The sequence below is a fragment of the Erpetoichthys calabaricus genome, chromosome 14 (genome assembly GCF_900747795.2).
Source record: "Erpetoichthys calabaricus chromosome 14, fErpCal1.3, whole genome shotgun sequence".
In the NCBI taxonomy this organism is placed as follows: domain Eukaryota; kingdom Metazoa; phylum Chordata; class Cladistia; order Polypteriformes; family Polypteridae; genus Erpetoichthys; species Erpetoichthys calabaricus.
The window spans coordinates 104,332,126-104,351,603 of NC_041407.2; the positions used below are offsets into that span (position 1 = coordinate 104,332,126).

The 19,478-nt window shown below is 41.9% G+C and overlaps 1 protein-coding gene across 1 annotated transcript; it reads left to right on the forward strand.

Annotated features, from left to right (window-relative positions):
• The first annotated feature begins 873 nt into the window (after positions 1-873).
• Positions 874-13,745, forward strand: LOC114664385 (leucine-rich repeat-containing protein 17). Its single transcript, XM_028818468.2, has 2 exons — positions 874-962; positions 12,428-13,745. The coding sequence occupies exon 2, from the start codon at positions 12,489-12,491 to the stop codon at positions 13,545-13,547; it is 1,059 nt and encodes a 352-aa protein (XP_028674301.1). The 5' UTR covers positions 874-962; positions 12,428-12,488; the 3' UTR covers positions 13,548-13,745.
• Positions 13,746-19,478: the final 5,733 nt, after the last annotated feature.

Here is a 19,478-nt window from a genome sequence, read left to right on the forward strand (position 1 = left end):
TATTGCCTTTCACATCTATCTATATATCTATTTATCTATTATACAGTACATTTCACATCTATCTATCTATCTATCTATCTATCTATCTATCTATCTATCTATCTATCTATCTATCTATCTATCTATCTATCTATCTATCTATCTATCATATAGTACCTTTCAAATCTATCTATCTAATTTCGTGCACCAATACCTTATATTCAGCTTCATTATTGTACTTCATTGGTTTAAAACTAACGGTTACACCGACTCTAAGCTCTTAATAATGAAGTTGCCAAAGTAGTTCTTCAATGCGATGCCATAAAGAATATTTTGGTTTCTAAAAGAACCAACCACATGAAGATTTCAGAATGAAGCTTTTGTTATTTAGAGCAACAGGCTCCATAGCCTTTAATACATGATAACAGATTTGTGAAATGCCAATGGGTTCCTGATTTTAAAAGGACTCTCGCTGTCTATACCCGGCTAACTTCATTTTTGTCTTGTTCTGCTAGGTTGACTACTAGACATTAAAGATTTTTGTTTTGTCCGCTTATTAAGAAGCTTTTCAAAGCCCAAATAAATAAATGTATATGCAAATAAGTCTTCCCATTTAAAAAAAATGGTTCTTGTCAAGGATTGATTCTGTGAGGAGTCACACCACCCGGTAAAGCGGCACTGAAGCAACTTTATTTTTTTAAGAGTGTGGGATTTGGGAAAACGGGGATAACTCTCCAAAGTTAGTCTTACACGTGCCAACCAACCTGTGTTTCGTTCAAATGTGTCTCATGTATGTCAGATGGCTTTCTGTGCCCTCCAGGGTAGCTCTGATTGGAGGGCTGTGTGACGTCAAGCCGAGGTGGTCTCTGTAAACACGGGGCTATGCCTCAGACAGCAGCTGGGATGCGGTACACATCGGTTGCTCCGGCGCGCTGAGCTGAAAGATCGTTTCGCGAAGGCTACCAGGTGAAAGGATACGGCAGGTGCGTCCCTCTATCTTCCATTTTTCTCTCTTTTCATGCCATTTATTAATCTCATAAAGAACTAGGGGCAGCTTTGGAGCTCCTAAAACAGTTGCCACCTCGTTTTGATATCATCCAAAATTGACCATAGTACCCGATGCCAGAATAAAAAGATCCACTTTCGTATAGAGAATGTGGCTGTGCACACTTATGATTATTTTAACAATCCGAAGACAACGAGCTGACATTAAGTTCTTATAGGCGGGTAAATAGAACACGCGTTACGACTCGTTGGGAAAAGTAGCCGTAATTTTTTAAAAGCGACCGATAGTCTCAAAATTCACTTAACATTTCCATTTATTTTTATTAACTTAATTGCGTGGATAAGGCAGGAAATAACCCTGAACGAGACGACAATTGATAACCGTAATTCTGATGGCTATTACAACAGTCTTATACTCCATTCCAGTTTACTTTTAAAGTTTAAAATTTAAACAAGTACCCTGCACACTCAGAGTTTTAAATGAGGTTTTCATTCGTGGCTCGGTTTTCTTTATCATATCCTGCTGGAAAACTGGTCTAATACGGATAAACCAGTTTAGTTTGCATTTCTTAATCAAGAGCGATATCATTAATGATGGAGAGGGAAACAAAAAGCTCATATTCATACAAATTTCGGAGAGCATGGAAAACACTTCTAAGGAAAGTGAACTACGTCTCCTCAAAGCCGCGCAGTATTTGTTCGGGATTAAATGGCATTACAACGGCGACCAAGACACGTGAACGCCTTTATGTAAAAAAAAAAAATATATATATATATGTGGATGAATTGATATAAATTGAGAGTAGCTGAAAACAGACCCGTCTAATTAAATAATGCGTTAAATTAAAATGATCAATTAGCAAATACATAAATAGATAAATAAATAAATAAAATTAACGGGTCTGGGTGGACACCAACGAAAACGAACGAGCCAATTAACTACTCAGTTTTATCTGAGCGCTCGTGAAGGTCGTCCACGACAATCCAGCTGTGACCCTTTTCATTTATAATCTTTTACTCGTTATATAACCCGAATATTATGCAAGCTGATCCAGTGGGGCCCAGGGCACTGGATGTTTAAATCTTAATTTATTATTATTGCGGAGGGTCCCAGTCTCGGTCGTGTGACCCCAGAAATCCCCAGGCGTCGACACTTCTTCATATTTGGCTACCGATCTTACTCCACGTTTATTGTTTCCTTGTGAAATCTGGACCTGAAGATGCCCAGCTGTGGTGCACCTCCCCTTGAACGTGTGGCTTTCCTCCTGGTTCTCCGGTTTTCTCCCACACTATTAACAATTAAGGTGCCAGAGTGGTTCTCCAGAGTGATGCCATAGGGGAGACCTTTTTTTGTTCACATGGAGATTCCTGAAAGGTCCTTTATTTCTTTAGATCTTTAACAGGCTCCATAAGTAACCATGAATAGATGTATCAAGATTTGTGAAAATTATGGGTGATGATTTTAAAGGGCTCTTGCTTTTATGGCCTTTAATGACCTCTTGGGCACGACTATCAGCAGTGTGTCTGTCTGTGGAGAGAATGTCGACCTCATCGAGAGGTTTACTTACCTTGGCAGTGACATTCATGACTCTGGTGACTCTTCCTATGAAGTCAGTAGATGGATTGGGAGAGCATGGGGGGTCATGAGGTCGCTGGAAAGGAGTATGTGGCGCTCCCGATATCTATACAAAAGGACGAAGGTCCCAGTCTTTAGAGTCCTGGTGCTCCCTGTTTGTGAGACATGGACGCTATCCAGTGACCTGAGACAAAGACTGGACTCCTTCATGTGTGTCTCTCTGGAAAATCCTTGGGTATCGCTGGTTTGACTTTGTGTTGCTCATGGAGTCCCGAATGAGGCACATGACCTGCATTGTGATGGAGCGTCAGTTACGGCACTACGGCCATGTGGCGCGTTTCCCTGAGGGTGATCCGGCTTGTAAGATCCTCATTGTTGGGGACCCGAGAGGCTGGACCAAGCCAAGGGGTCGCCCACGTAACACCTGGCTGCGGCAGATGGAGGGTCATTTCCAGAGGGTTGGACTGGACCGCGTGTGTGCTTTTGGGTGGGGGCGGGGGGTTGCCAACCGGGATCCTGAGTTGTTTTTTCGTGTGGTGGGTGCGGCAACGCGCTGTACCAGTGCAGACCCCCCAACTTGACTTGACTTGAACTTGCTACATAATATGGGGCTAAGTTCAGGTTTTCTTAATCGGTTAGTGTCCTGCATTGCCTATCATACATTAAAGATTTCAGATTTTTTTTTACATATTAGGAAGTTTTTCAAAGCATAAGAAAAACAACTTCACATGTAAAGAACCGTTTGCAGGGTAAAATGTTTTTTTCTCAAGAGATTGTTCTATGAGGAACCACACAACCCAAGAAAGAACCAAAGTGCCAATAGAGAGCTATTATTTTTAAGAGTGCCTAGTCAAAAGACATGAATATTAAGTTGACTGATGATGCTAAATTAACCCTAGTGTGTGTGTGTGTGTAGGATTGTTGGGTGTGTGTGTGTGTGTGCACCCAGCAATGAACCGCCGCTTCGTCCAGTGCTTGTTGGGATAGGCTCCAGCTGCCCCGTGACCCTGATCTAGGTAAGTGGGATTGGAAGACAGACTGATGATGGAACTGAAGACGCTGTTTTGCTGTAGTCCAGTCTAGTCCTCTATGTGCCCTTATGTTGAATTCTGCTCTCACTCGACTAGCTCTGTTCACACTCTTGGTTGGAATGCGGGAAGAAAGCGCAATTCTAAGGAATTCGTTCAAATCCTTGATACTTGCCTATAGAGTAGACCAGGGGTCTCCAACCTTGTTTCTCCTGAGAGCTACTTTTACAAAATGAAAATGGCCGAGAGCTACTCGTGTTTTCTAACATTTATTCTCATAGCTTATTTCAATCCAAACAAACTGAATAAGCTTGTTTGGCCTGAACATTTACAAGATGTTGGTGTCCACAACTCACATTTTGCATTAAGATATCACAAAAAAATATTGAGTTCACCTGCAAGTGCATGTTGTATGTCTGTATGCATTTTCTAGTGTATCTCACACTATTGAATTAAAACATGAAGGCTGTCAAAACAAAACAATGCAATTCCAAATACACAGATATGACTTATTCATTTGTCATTTTGTCACATGTCACTTTATTCACAGGTCCAGTTGCATGTGTGATGTGTTTTCAGTTCGTCAGATGACTGGCACTGAGGTGTCTGGTGGAGTGGAACCCCTCAGGTTCACTCTGATGGAGTCATTTAAATGTTTGTCTGTCAGTCTTGTTCTGAACTTTGACTTCATGACATTCACGTCAGACTCACAGAGGTATGGAGACCCAAACAAAGCAGACATTTTCAGACCTGCTTGGTGAAGACTCTTATAGTTATCTGGCTATACTAAGCTCCAGAAGTGCTGAAAATGCTGTTGAGACTTTAACTGCACATTATTTTGAAGGTTTACTAATATATAATACCAGTAATGGGGTACCAGTAATGGCGCACTGCATGATAACGTGTAGTGAATCCACTTGACTTGAGCATTCCTAGTTTTCATCCTCTTTCTCTGTTCGTTTACCATTCGTGTGCTCAGAGGTTGATGCGTTTGCTGTTTCCTGATCAGATCTTCTTTTCTTCACACTAGCCGCTTCTTCTCTTCTTCCGTCGGCATCTTTTCGCATTAAAACAGATTAAGTCAGTGTTTGTGTTGCAATTGCTTAGTACATTTTCTTTAATTTTTCACTTAAGCTGGCACTTATGTCTTCAATCTGCCTCAAGAATAATTTAAGATATGAAGAGATAGAGGAAGTGACAGCAAAGGTGCAGGGAATGAGAACAGTGCCCATACGCATGCGCTGCACAGCTGCCCTGCGGGTTGATTCTACAATAAAATAAAAAGAGGAATAAACTTAGAGGTCAATCATCACCCCAAAAGCGGATAGTAGATGTCACATAGTATATGTGTACCAAATTTCAGGTCAATAATTCAAAAGGTTTGCGAGCTACAGGTGATTTAAAATCCTGGACAGACAAACGAACAGCCACGGTAGCGTACTATATAAGAAGATATAAAATCCAATGTCTCTCTGTTTGTCCGCTTTTCACGACAAAATGACTTAGCGGATTTAGATCGGGTTTTTTCTATAATTTGCATGAACATTCCGGTTGATTCTGCGACTTCTCTCATTTCGCTATGTATCACAGTTCGCTTGCCGTACCGATTTATTGAGAAACACGCTGCGGGTCGAGGGGAGGGGCCTTCCTCACTAACGTGTCAGGTTCGGGGCGTGGTCCTTAACTCCGCTTAGCTAGCGAACGAGAGAACAATTGAATTCAACTTTATTTGATATTTAAAATAAAGTGTTACTTAGGTCTTGATGAGTCTGTGTCCGGATATTCTCTTAAGTGCATGCCGCGCTGAAAAGATAGATAGTAATTCAGATTGTGGATCGTAATTTTATGTTAAAAGGATCTTGATATGATTTTTTTGGAATGATTGCCCACCCCCTAATTTGACTAATCAAGTTTTCAAATTTATGTAGGATACATTAACCCTTTGACGAGCTACTTGGAAAGGGGTTGCGAGCTACCGCTATAGCTCGCGGGCGACGTGTTGGAGACCCCTGGAGTAGACAATGGGTCAGTACCTGTGTATATGGAGACGCTGGTGAGGTGCTGTGCTCCTTCTCGCTCAGTCAAGTCTGCCAGTGTAGAGCGTCTGGTAATGCCACCTCTGCGTGGTGTCAAATCTCAATCCAGACTCTTTTCATATGTAGCTCCTAGTTGGTGGAATGAGCTGCCCACTTCCATTCGAACTGCTGATCCCCTCAATATATTTAAGAAAGGATTGAAAAGCATTCTCTTCTGTGAATATCTGTCAAATTGTTAATGAATTTTTTTTTTTGCTCTGTGGATATTTCATCTGCAGTGGGTTGGCACTCTGCCCGGGATTGGTTCCTGCCTTGTGCCCTGTGTTGGCTGGGATCGGCTCCAGCAGACCCGTGACCCTGTGTTCGGTTTCAGCGGGTTGAAAAATGGATGGATGGATGGATATTTCATATTGTTAAATTGAATTTTTTTTGTTGTGCTGGCTTTATAGCCATTCACTTGTGATCAACTTTTGTAACCTGTCTCGCTACACTTGTTCAAATCAGTCTCTAACTGATGTTTACTCGATTATGTTGACCTCCTTTGTAAGTCACTTTGGATAAAAGAGTCTGCTAAGCAAATAAATGAAATGTAATGTAAATGAATCGATTCCCACGGTGAGGAAACATGGAATCTACACACAGATGTCACTCCGTCCCCCTACCCCGGGCGTGAAAAGGGCAACGAGGGAAAAATTCAACTAGCTGTGTCAACCCCCCTAAAAATATTGCCTTTTTAGTGGCACTTTATTGGGTTGTGTGGTTCCTTGTAGCTCCTTTGCTTAACAAAGAACCATTTCATTCCAGGATGAGTTCTTTGTACAGGGTGGTCCAAATCTAATTATGAAACTCTTCGACTGACAACCCCGCCATTTTGGAATGCATGGCAGGTGCTGCCATCTATCGGCAACAAAAAGAATTTTAAGTGAAATCTCTGTGCAGGGCAGGTGCTTTGAATTCTCTATGTAATAAACTTAATAAGTTACAGCGTAATGAAAATTGCATAATTAGATCTGGCCCACCCTATATATGAAATTGGTTCTTTTGGATTTAAAAAGGTTCCTAAAACAGAAGGCTTTAATGTCCAGTAAACAGATCAAGAAAACCTGAACTCAGCCTGTGTTATTGTACACACCCAGAGACATTTTAAAGTCAGGAACTCACTGGTATTTCACAAATATATTATCATCTATTCAAGTATATTTGTTTTATTTAAACCTGTACTTGATTCCATAAAGGTTCTTTCTGAAGACCCTACCCTCACCTTGAAGACCCTACAAGTTGTTTGGTGGTAGAAAAAAAAGACAAAGTGATGCAGGGGTGGATTAACCATTAAGCAAAACAAACAGGGGCTTAGGGCATCATGGGAATGGGGGGCACCACAGAAATTTTCCATTGCTGGCTCGTACTCTCTGGTGCAAAACTGCAAATGGTGCAGGTGAACCAGGTTCCACAAAAAGGGGCTCCCAAATTAAATGAAAAAATAAAATGTAAATGTATATATACATATATTGTGGAGACTGGCCCGGACACAGACAGGTGGACACCGAAGGTTCAACAACCAACACACGTTTATTATGCAATTTCAAATTTGCAGTGCACACAACCCAGTGCCCCTGCACCAATCACCCATCAAGTCCTGGCCTTTCAAAATGCCTTTACTCGTCTTTCTGACCGCCTCCACTCCTCTCCTCCAAGCTCTGTCCTCTTCCACCCGACTCCAGCTATCGAATGGAGGGAGGTGGCCCCTTTTACGTTCACCCGGACGTGCTCCAGGTGCCTTCTGATGAACTTCCGCCGGCACTTCCTGGTGTGGCGGAAATGCCGGCTGAGCACCCGGAAGCACTCCGGGTGTACCCGGTTTTCCTACCGCCAGCACCTCCGGGTGTGGCGGAAGTGCTGACGTCCAGGGCTCTTCCGGCATCCGGCCCCTACAGGGTTGAGCTGCCCATGCTCTGTTCCTGTGGTCCCCATACCAACCAGGGTGGCTGCCCCCTCGTGGTCCGGAGGAGGCATAATCCCTCTTCCGGTCCATTGGGCGTCCCTGCTGTGTACCCCCACCCCCAGCCACTCGCCACACACTATATATATATATATATATATATATATATATGGTTGAAATAGTTTACTGTCAAATAAATGCAAAGAGTACGCCCTCATTCTGGGCTCATCAGGTGTACACACTCCACTGCACTCCCTCTCGGGAATCGAACCTCGGACGTCAGCGCCAGAGGCGATGCCCCTAACGTTGCGCCACGGCGTGTGGTTCGTTTATTTGACAGCATGTAGATCGGGGTAATTACATTCACGGCATTCGAAGTCTGTGTCACCATCTGATTGTATGGGTGGTTACCTACCAGGTAACGCTTGTGGTTGGCCAGCGATCTGCTAACATCCGCCACGGTGCCTTCAGTTTGTGAAGAGCAGATCATAGAATGGTTGAAATAGTTTACTGTCAAATAAATGCAAAGAGTACACGACACGTGTTTCGCCCTCATTCTGGGCTCATTAGGTGTACACACTCCACTGCACTCCCTCTCGGGAATCGAACCTTGGACGTCAGCGCCAGAGGCGATGCCCCTAACGTTGTGAATTATTTATATATAATAAATAATAATAAATATAATAATAAAATAGTAATAACAGAGGCAGGCTGGATGCCTTACCTCTACTAAGTACAGAGGCAGATAAGTTGCATAAGATTAGTTTGAGGGTCTGACTTTGAAATTAGAAAAAGTAAACTGTTGAAATATAAATAAAGTGGAAGTATACAAAAATAAAAATTTTCCATCTTGCTGTAAGTTTTGCTTCATTTCGAACAATACATTTTTATTTAACAGTCCTCGACATAAAGGACTTCAAGAGCCACGTTTCTTTCTTTCTCTTTTATAGTTGTATTCAACCCGGGGGCCCAGTAAACGTCCGTAGGGGGGGACACAACTGCTTCATCAATATCTAAGACAGCAGTTCTCAAACTGTGGGGTGCACCCCAAATGTTGCCATATGTGGCATAATTTTGCTATTTGTAGGGAAATTTTAAACTTGTAGTGGTGTATCGGCAGCAAAAAATATAGGAATAAATTTTATTAGGGTTTCAAAAAAACATTGGGGGGGGGGGGGCGCGATTAAAACTGTTATGAAAACTTGGGTTGCAAATACTCAAAGGTTGAGAAACGCTGATCTAAGACATGCTACATATGGTGCATAATGACTGTCAACTTTCACAAAGACCCCCTTTAAAGCCTATTTTTTATTGGCACAGTGCTGAACTATGGAGGAATGTTTTGGACAATATTGAAAAATAAATTTGCAAATAAATAATAGTACTCTGTTATGTGACAATAAATAAATAATAACAAAATGGAATGCGAGTATAAATAGTTCAATGTGTCATGAAGTACATTTTGTTACTTATCTCTCTTTCTATTAAAAAAGAAAATCTTGAGATGAGACGAGACTATTGCCAAGAGATTTTATCAAGTTGGTAGAGGGGGTCCCGCCCTCCTCTCCACCATTTCCGGTTCACGGCCCACACCCGCAGTCCTCTCACCTCTAATTCGCGTGAATGCTTTTGTCATCACAGTTCCTGCACTCTCAGCTCTTATAAATTTTATGTTTTCCTCACTTTAAGTTCCCAATAAAAGAAGACGTATTATGTCCAAATCTTAATGAAGAATTTCATCGCAAAGGGTTATCAACAGAAGAAATGAGTATATGGGCAATCCTAGCACCGAGAAACGATGAAGTCAAATGGATTAAGGTGAAAATTGTTGATTGGTTACACGGCAGATTGGTTAAATGCGTATCAATAGACTACACTGAAACAGTTGGTGGTGATGGTGCGGAAGATAAAAACATCAACTTCCAATATCACGAAGAATATCTACAACCGTTAACACCTTCCGGCCAAATTACTGTTGAAATAAGGTTGTATCATAATGTTATTGCATAATTTATGTCTGAGTGATGGGCTTTGCAATAGGACAAGATTAGTTGTATTGAATATTGGTTGAACAATTCTGACATGTAAAATTTTAACAGGCGACAAGGAAGGTAATGTAGTACATATTCTGCGGATAAGATTAGACACCAAAGGAGATCTTGATATGACATTCGTATTAAAACTTTTACAGTTTCCTGTTAGAATAGCTTTTGCAAAGACAATTAACAAATCACAAGGACAAACATTCGAAAAAGTCGGTTTATTTAATAGAGAGAAAGAAACGAAATTCACTTACGAGCAGTTATACGTTGTTTTGTCACGATGTAAGTCCAAACACGGAATCAAAATTCAATGTGATATTGAAGAAAAGTTAATTCCAAATATTGTTTTTTTACTGAAGTTTAACAGTAAAAGTGTAAGTTTCAAAAGTATTTGCGTGTTAATTTCAAAGCCAAACAGAAACATGTATAACGCAACAAATACCTCTGACACAACATGAAACATAATTTTCTTTCAATTTATTACGTTTTACTATTTTTAACTGTGGCTAATTACTTGCCGTAATGTAAAATAGTCAGCTCTATTATGCATATGTAACAATTCTCATGAAAATAACAATCTGTTTAAATTGTACATTGTAGAAGAAGAATGTTCTCCTCAGCACCATGTATTTTGTGTGTTTAGTAAATTAGAATTTTTATAATAACTATTTTGTAACTTGCCAGTGAGAGACGCTTTGGCTTATGAACTAACAAAAATATGTTATTTCAGGGTTCAGGAGAAATAGTGTTCACATGAATAAAATCTAAGCTGTTTCTTGTTTTTTCCTTTCCCAGAGTGAATGTCTCAGGGACAAGGTCACAAGGCTGCAGAAAGTACATACAGTTTATGTGAGGCGTCTCTCCTGTGCTTAGCGTTGAGAACACAGATAATGCTTAGCTCAACAGACATATTGTTTAACTCTACTTAGATGATAAGGATGTTTTTCTGTCTTATTAATCACGAGATGCTGAAGTATAAAAAACCCCTCCTGACTTTTGATCAGGGTTGAAACTGAGCTTTGCGGCAATAAGTTAGGCTCTTTGAATCTCTACTTACTGTGACTCCGAATGAATAATAAAGAGAACTAAAGAAATATTATCTGCCTGCTGTCAGTGTGCCTTTTTCGTCCACAACATCCGCTTCCCCATACATAAGCAGCAGAGCGGTGACGTGTAATCAAACGGGGTTTAGCGAGCGAAACGAGCAGGGGGCAGAGCCCCCTAGTTTGTTTATGTATTTGTTTCATCCTTCCATCCATTATCCAACCCACTATATCCTAACTACAGGGTCACGGGGGTCTGCTGGAGCCAATCCCAGCCAACATAGGGCGTAAGGCAGGAAAAAAACTCCGGGCAGGGTGCCAGCCCACCGCAGATTTACTTCATTATTTCTTAATTTGTTTATTGCAGTGACATGAATAAAAGCCATGAAGTGAGCATTGTCACTTTCACTTGTCACCCATACCCTATAGTTTATAGTAAACAGTCCATTACAAAGCTGATGGTGAGAGTCAGAAGTAAACTCTTGGGAAACTAACATTCTGGTGGTGAGTACAATCATCTCACTTTCGGGTTGGCGGGGGGGATTATAAGGGACCTCATCCAGAGAAGTAAACATCCCTAATTTCCCAAGACTAGATAGACCTAACCCTATCGGTTACTGTTTTTTGATTGAGTTATCGGTAGGGCAGACATAACCCTTCGGCTATCAAGGACCACATGTACAGCAGACAGTTTAGGTGCAGACTTTTAATGATGAATACGGAGATTCTTGAATTAAATTTCCCACTGTACCCAGGGATGCAACTTATTCTTGCACTGGTATCCGATGTGCACAGTCACAACGTTGAGCCACAGGAATTCCCAGGTCAAGCAAGGAGCATGCGTCTACTCTGCATATGTTCACCATCCAAAAAACAGAACTTACTAGAGCACAGCCTTTAGGTTCTTATAAAATGAAAGCCAAGATAGTTACCGGTAAATATTCAGGGCTCCATATGAGCACAAATTGGGTGTTTTTATTTGAAATGATTTGTAACTTGTTACTTACTTGCTATTAACTTACTAACTAACTAAATGAAATGAGAAAGAAGTTAGCTACTGTACTTATTTGGTTGACTACTTACTAGGCACACGTAGCTAGGAACAAAAAAGTAGCCAGCTGAATAATTAGTGAAGTTCAGCCTCAAATAAATGGATGTGCCGGGTCATTGTCAGTGTGGAGTTTGCATGTTCTCCCAGTTTGAAGATTTGCTCTGTATTGAACTGTCGGCAGCACGATCACTGGCTCAGAGGTGAATGCTTTGCGGCAAGAGCTAAAAGAAGAGCTCCGTCCATCCACCCCGCAGAGCCCATCTCTGAACACTGTGAGTGGCATGCCTCCTGGTGACGTCAGCTGATCTCTAGCTGTGTCAGCCCTCACCTTCTCTGAGCAGTGTCACCACTACACCCCGTGTCTTCACGTTTTTCCCTCCCAATAGTCACGTTTTACCCTCCAGTCACACCTTAATTGGTGACACTGAAATGGCACCCAGTGTTAGTGTGAGAATGCTTTATGATCGACTGCCATCTTATGCTCAGTGCTGCCAGGATAGACTCTGGTTGCCCCGTGCCCCTGACAGGGATTAAACAGATTTGAGAATTCATGGTAAATAAATGGATTTCAACATCAGCCAAATGACAAGTTTGAAGTAATAACAACAGACGGCCGCCGAGCAGTTACAGGGACTACTAAGGAGATACTCAGTGATTTGGAAATTAGCTGAAGTCTAACAAATTACAAGGACCAGATAACATTTTCTGCTTTTTGTTTCTCATTTCAGGCTTCTGTTAAACAGAATGAGTCAGGTCTACCGACGAGACGGCCCCTATTTGTAAGCAGTCATGGCCAGGAGTGCTTTCCTTTTCCTTCTCAGTGTGGCCCTTGTGGAAGCCTCTAAGGTTTGCCCTCATCAATGTCTCTGCTATGATTCCTCAGACCTTGTGGATTGTCGGGGCCGTGGTTTCACTCACGTTCCCCATAACATACCTCATGGCACCTGGTTGCTCGACTTGGGTGGCAATACTCTCTCGGACCTGCTGGGACGCTCATTTGCCGGCCTGTGGTCCCTTAGGATTCTGTTGCTGCCTTCCAGCTACATTCATCGCCTTGAACCTGAGGCATTTTCTTCCCTGGGTTTCCTAGAGAAGCTGGACCTGAGCCACAATTGGCTCCGGCGCCTGCCCTCAGATTTCTCCGAAAGTCTTTCATCCCTTAGAGAACTGAATTTGGCTGGCAACCACCTTTTTAGTGTGACGTTTCGCAACTTTGAAAAGCTAGAAAATCTGGAAAAACTGGATCTAAGTGGAAATCAGATCCTTTCGGTGGAACCTGGAACATTCAGAGCCTTGTCACATCTGCGGCACCTCTACCTGCAGGACAATCATCTAAACGTCCTCAAGGATGGCATGCTGGCCATGCTTCAGAGCCTGGAGGTGCTTCATCTGAGTCATAACAATATCTCCATCATTGAAACTGAAGTCTTTACTTCACTACACAGCCTCACTCTATTAGGCCTCGAAGGTAATCAACTGATCCACCTCAAGTTTAAGACCTTCCTGAACCTCCACACGCCTGGAACACACCTCCAGCTGGCCAACAACCCCTGGATCTGCGACTGTGACCTGCACAGGGTGTTCAGCAAGATCCTCAGTGTCCGCCATCTTCATGTAGATGACTACAAGAACATCACCTGTGATAAACCCTGGCAACTGGCTGGCTCTCCACTGGCCTGGGTTGATACACAACTCTGCATTGCCGAAACCGCTACCGTACTGGTCATCACCGTTACCGTGCTGGTCACAGTCGTTGCTGCCATTGTGATGGCTGAGAGGAATCGTAAAAAGAACCGAGGCAAAAAGTGGAATGATGCTGAGGGAGTACTGGAGCAGCAGGAGAAGTAGACCACTACCCCCATGAAGAGGACCCTATTTGGAATGCACCACGACAAACTGTGCCACCCTAAGTCAGGGAGCACTGGGTGCTGCCCAAAGACTCTCAGTCCTCTTGATCAGCAGGGTAAAAGTTATTGAAATGTGAAACAATTCAACCTTTACAAGGATCAACGGTGGACAGCATTCAATGTGGAGAGGCAGCAGGCTTGACAGTGCAGAGGTCATTTGGTCAGATATAATTAACAGAAAAGGAGGAAGATAACATGAAATACTGAATCAGATATATATATACAGTATTTAGGTCTGAAACACAATCTGATTAATTGGGTGGTTACCTAATCAGACTGTGTTTCAGACCTAAGAATGTAATACTCTGATCTCCACCCTGTCAAATACGCAAACCAGCCACCATGGTGCAACGTCAGAGGCTTCGCCTCAGGCACTGATGTCCGATGTTCAATCCCCATAAGGGAATGCAAAAGTGTGTACACCTGACGAGCCCCAATAAGGGCAAAACATGTGCCGTGTACTCTTTGTATTATTTGGCGGATACTATACTGTATATAAATGTACTGTATGTGTGTGTGTATATATAAATATATATAAATATTGTAAATACTGTATAGATATAACATTCCCAGACCCAGGTATGGTGCAAAGCCTGAAGTGGAGTACCAATTTATTACAAGGTTTCTCTCTTCCACTCTCATATACAGAGCTACACAGTTTTCACAGTAAACTGCCGCATCATGGATACAGTATCCTGGATTAGAATCCCATGCCTGGACATTGTCTGTATGATGTCTGCATGTTCTTCCATTTTCCTTGAACCCACTACTGCCAGGATAGGCCCTAGCCCTCCCATGACTTAATAAGATTAGATGAATTTGAAAATGTCTGAGAATGACAAGCTGGCATAGTGGGACTTCTGTGTCCCTGGTGCTTCCTGCGTGGAGTTTGCATGTTCTCTCTATGTCTGCATGGGTTTCCTCTGGGTGCTCCGGTTCTCTCCCAACAATCAAAGACATGAAAGTTAGCTGGTTCGGTATTGCTAAATTAGCCTCTATCGTGTGTGTGTGTGTGTTTACCCTGTGCTGGACAGGAGTCCTGTCCAGGAATTGTTCCTGTCTGCATAATGCTTACTGAGACAGGCTCCAGCTGCGCTGTGACCCTACATACATGTGCACACACATATAGCACATTCAGAAAGTATTCAGACACCTTCACATTTTCCACACTTTGTTATGTTGCAGCCTCCTGCTAAAATCATTTAATTTTTATTCCATTAATCACGCAACACTCAATACCTCAGAATATCCATCCATCCATCATCCAACCTGCTATATCCTAACTACAGAGTCACGGGGGTCTGCTGGAGCCAATCCCAGCCAACACAGGGCATAAGGCAGGAAACAAACCCTGGGCAGGGTGTCAGCCTACCGCAGGGCACACACACACACCCAGCACACACTAGGGACAATTTAGGCACCAATGCACCTAATCTGCATGTCTTTGGACTGTGGGAGGAAACCAGAGTACCCTGAGGAAACCCACGCAGACACGGGGAGAACATGCAAACTCCACGCAGGGAGGACCGGGAAGCGAATCCAGGTCTCCTAACTGCGAGGCAGCAGCGCTACCCACTGCACCACCATGCCGCCCTACCTCAGAATAACAAAAACGAAAAAAAAGATAAATTTGGAAAGTTTTGCAAATGTATTAAAAATAAAAAAAAATGAAATGTCACATTGACACAAGTATTAAGCCTTTGCTTTGCCTCCAGTGCATCTCATTCTATTGATCATCATTGAGATGTTTGGAGATCCACCTGTGGTCAATTCAACTGACAGGACATGAAAAGGCACACACCTGTCTATAGAAGGTCCTGTGTCTGAACAAAAACCAAGCCATGAGGTCGAAGGAAATGCCTGCAGAGCTTCCCTTACACATCTGAGGGAAGGCTGCAAAAAATGTCTGCAGCATAGAAGGTCCAAGAGCACAGCAGACCCCATAATTCCTAAATAGAAGTTATGAACGACCATGACTCTACTTAGAGCAAACTTGAGCAATTGTGGTGTAAGGGTTTAGTAACAGAGGTGACCAAGAACTGGTGGTCACTCTACCTGAGCTCCAGAGAACCTGAATGAAGATGGAAGAAACTTCCAGAAGGGTAACCATCACCGTAAAACTCTGATCTGAGTTTTTTTAGCAGATTGCCAAAATGGAAGCCACTCCTCAGTAAAAGACACATGAAAGCCCAGTTGGAGTTTGCTCAAACAACATCAATAGCAACATTTATTTCTATAGCTCATTTTGATTTAAATAATGCAGCTTAAAGTGCTTTACAAAATGTCAAATAAGTATATTTTGTTTTTCTTTGCAAGTACAAATAGATAAGAAATTAGAATTAGAATTACACATAAATATATAAAAATAAATAACACACACTGGCATAAGAAAGATGCATAACTAAGAAAAGTAGAGTTCTTACATATAGATATATATACTGTAAATATATATATATATATATATATATATATATATATATATATATATATATATATATATATATATATATTATTATATATATATATATATATATATATATATATATATATATATATACAGTATATATAAGTCTATAAATAATGATCTGAATATAAGTTCCGGTGGCCAAGGTTCCAGGCCACAAGACCATCCAGCTCCCACTTGTAATTGTGCCTAGCATAAATGTCCTTAAGTAGGTTTTTATTACTAAGTCACCTAAAGGACTCACATTCTGTGAGAAATAAGATTCTCTGGGCTGATGAAACCAAGATTGAACTGTTTGGCCTCAATTCTAAGTAGCATGTCAGGGGGAAACTAGGCACTGCTCATCACCTGCACACTACCATTCCAGTGGTGAAACATGGTGGTGGCAGCTTCAGGAACTGGGAGGCTAGTCATGGCTGAGGAAAAGATGAATGGGGCAAAGTATAGCGATATCCTTAAAGAAAACCTGCTGTTTGGATGTCAGGCTGGGTCGGGTGGGTTCACCCTTCAACAGTAAAATGATTGTAAGCAAAGAAAAAGCAACACAGGAATGGCTTAGAAACAACTCTGTGAATGTTCTTGAGTGACCTTGTCAGGGCCAGGACTTGAACCCAATTTAACATCTCTGGAGAGACCTGAACCCTGAGAATAGCTCTAGACAGACGTCTCCATCCCACCTGACAGTGCTTGGGTGGATCTATAGAGAAGAATGGCAAAAAAGATCTCCATGCTTATCATGTCAGACCCAAGAAGACTCCAGGCAGGTACTGCTTCAAATAGGTACTGAATAATGAGGTCTGAATACTGTCAATGTAATATTTTGTATTTTTAATAAATTAGCAAAAATTTACAAAATCCTGTTTTTGCTTTGTAATTCTTCAGTATTAAGTGTTGTTTAAATTCATTGTTCCCAACTGAAGTGATTTTAGGCTGAAGGCTGAAATACAGTATAATAAAATGTTAAAAAACATGAAGGGGTCTGAATACCCTGATTGCACTGTATACAGTGAGGAACATAAGTATTTGAACACCCTGCGATTTTGCAAGTTCTCCCACTTAGAAATCATGGAGGGGTCTGAAATTCACATTGTTGGTGCATTCCCACTGTGAGGGACAGAATGTAAAAAAAAATTCAGGAAATCACATTGTATGATTTGTACAGAATTTATTTGTATTGCACTGCTGCACATTTGCACTGTTCACATTGCACTGTGAATACTTTTCTGGATGCACTGTATATACGAGGGGGGACCCAAAAATAACCGGAATTTTGTTGTTGTTAGGTTGGTACTTGTAGTACGTGGTTGGGCCGCTAGGGCGATCTAGTTACACTCCTCACAAGTCAGTCTGCCAAGTGCCATCAGTCTGGAAGGTTGTGCTTGTGTTCAGTGAATTTTTTTGTAAAAGTAGGTTGTGCAACAGTGTGAGAAGGAAACGCCCTGATCTGTGGGAGTCGGGCGATTGGTTCTTTCATCATGACAACGCTCCATCTCACACTGCTCTCAGCATTCGCCAATTTTTGGCAAGAAACGGTATGACAACCCTGAACCACCCACCCTGCTCACCGGATTTAGCTTCGTGTGATTTCTTTTTGTTCCCTCGGATGAAAAAAGACTTGAAAGGAAGGCGTTTTGCTGACGTCGAAGAGGTAAAACAAGAAACGACCAGAGCATTAATGGGCATTACTTCAGACGAATTTAAAAAATGTTTTGAACAATGGAACAAACGGTTAGATAATTGTATTTCCGCTAATGGAGAGTACTTTGAAGCAGACTAATTGTAGTTTGTACAGAAAATTAAATTAAACACGTTTTAAAAATATTTCCGGTTATTTTTGGGTCCCCCCTCGTATATGTTATTTTTTAAAATGTAGAACGAAAATGTAATATGCTATTATTACATACCAATAACGGTGCACTGCTATAACGATAACGTGCAGTGAATTTACTTGACTTGATCATTCCTAGTTCTCATCCTCTTTCTCTGTAGATTTATCATTCGTTTGCTCAGAGGTTGATGCACCTTCCTGAGCAGCTCTTCTCTCTCCACCCTAGCGGCCTGCTTCTTCTCTTCGTCCGTCGGCATCTTTTCGCGTTAAAACTAATTAAGTCAGTGTTTGTGTTGCAATTACTTAGTACGTTTTCTTTAATTTTTCACTTAAGCTGGCAGTTAAGTCTTCAATCTGCCTCAAGAATGATTTAAGATATGAAGAGGTAGGGGAAGTGACAGCAAAGGTGGTAGCGATGAGAACGGCGCCCGTACGCATGTGCCACACGACTGCCCCGCTGGCTGCTGCCGAGAGTTGATTCTACAATAAAATAAAATAACAATAAAAACCTTGGAGGTCAATCATCACCCTGGAAGCAGATAGTAGGTCAAACGGTTTGTGAGCTACAGGTGATTTAAAATCCTGGACAGACAAATGGACCTTGCTCCACCAGGATGCCGGAACTACAGGAGTGCCGGAAGAAGGGCACTGTTTTCCCTGGGCCACAAGGGAGTAGCACCCCTGGGTTGTACGGGGGCCACAAAGATGGGGGATCCAACCCTATGCTACACCGTGGCCACTGCCAAGAGGCGCCTGGATAGCCCCCTGGTCTGGAGTATGCAGCACTTCCGCCACACTTGGGAGTGCTGCTGGAAGGAGGACTGAATTCCCTTGCAGCACTTCCGACACACTCGGTTAATGTGAATCAGGGGCCACCTGTGACACATCCAGGGATTGAATAAAAGGGGCAGCCTCACTCCAATCAGGGAGCTGGAGTCGGGTGGAAGAAGGACGGAGCTTGCCAGTGAGGAGTTGGAGGCGGCCAAAGAAGCAGAGAGGAGACATAAGAGACTGTGCTTGGTGATTATGCACTGTGTGTTGTCTTGGAGGTAAGGGTTGTAAATAAACATGTGTGATTTAAGACTTTCTGTGTCAGCCTGTCGGTGTCCGGGTCCAACATGTCCACAATATATATGTATATATATATATATATATATATATATGTATATATATATATATATATATATATATATATATATATATATATATATATGTATATATATATATATATATATATATATATATATATATATATATATATATATATATATATATATATATTAGCTGTGTAAGCCTGTGCTGTAAAAAACCCGGGGTTGTACAAACTATTGAAAACGTTACAAAAAAAATTGAAATGTACAGATGTCAGGTAATTGAAAGGAACTACTCTGGGCGTCTCTCTGCTAGGAGATTTCGTTTTGCCAACGTGCTTGCATCGTTTTTGCATTAGCGGCTAAGCGACTGTCTTTCTTCGGAAGTTTCCTTTTGCCGGCATGCTCACATTGCTTGTGTATTAGCAGAGGGAGGAAATGTAAAAGGGATACCATTTTGCCGATGTGCTCGCCTCGCTTCTGTATCAG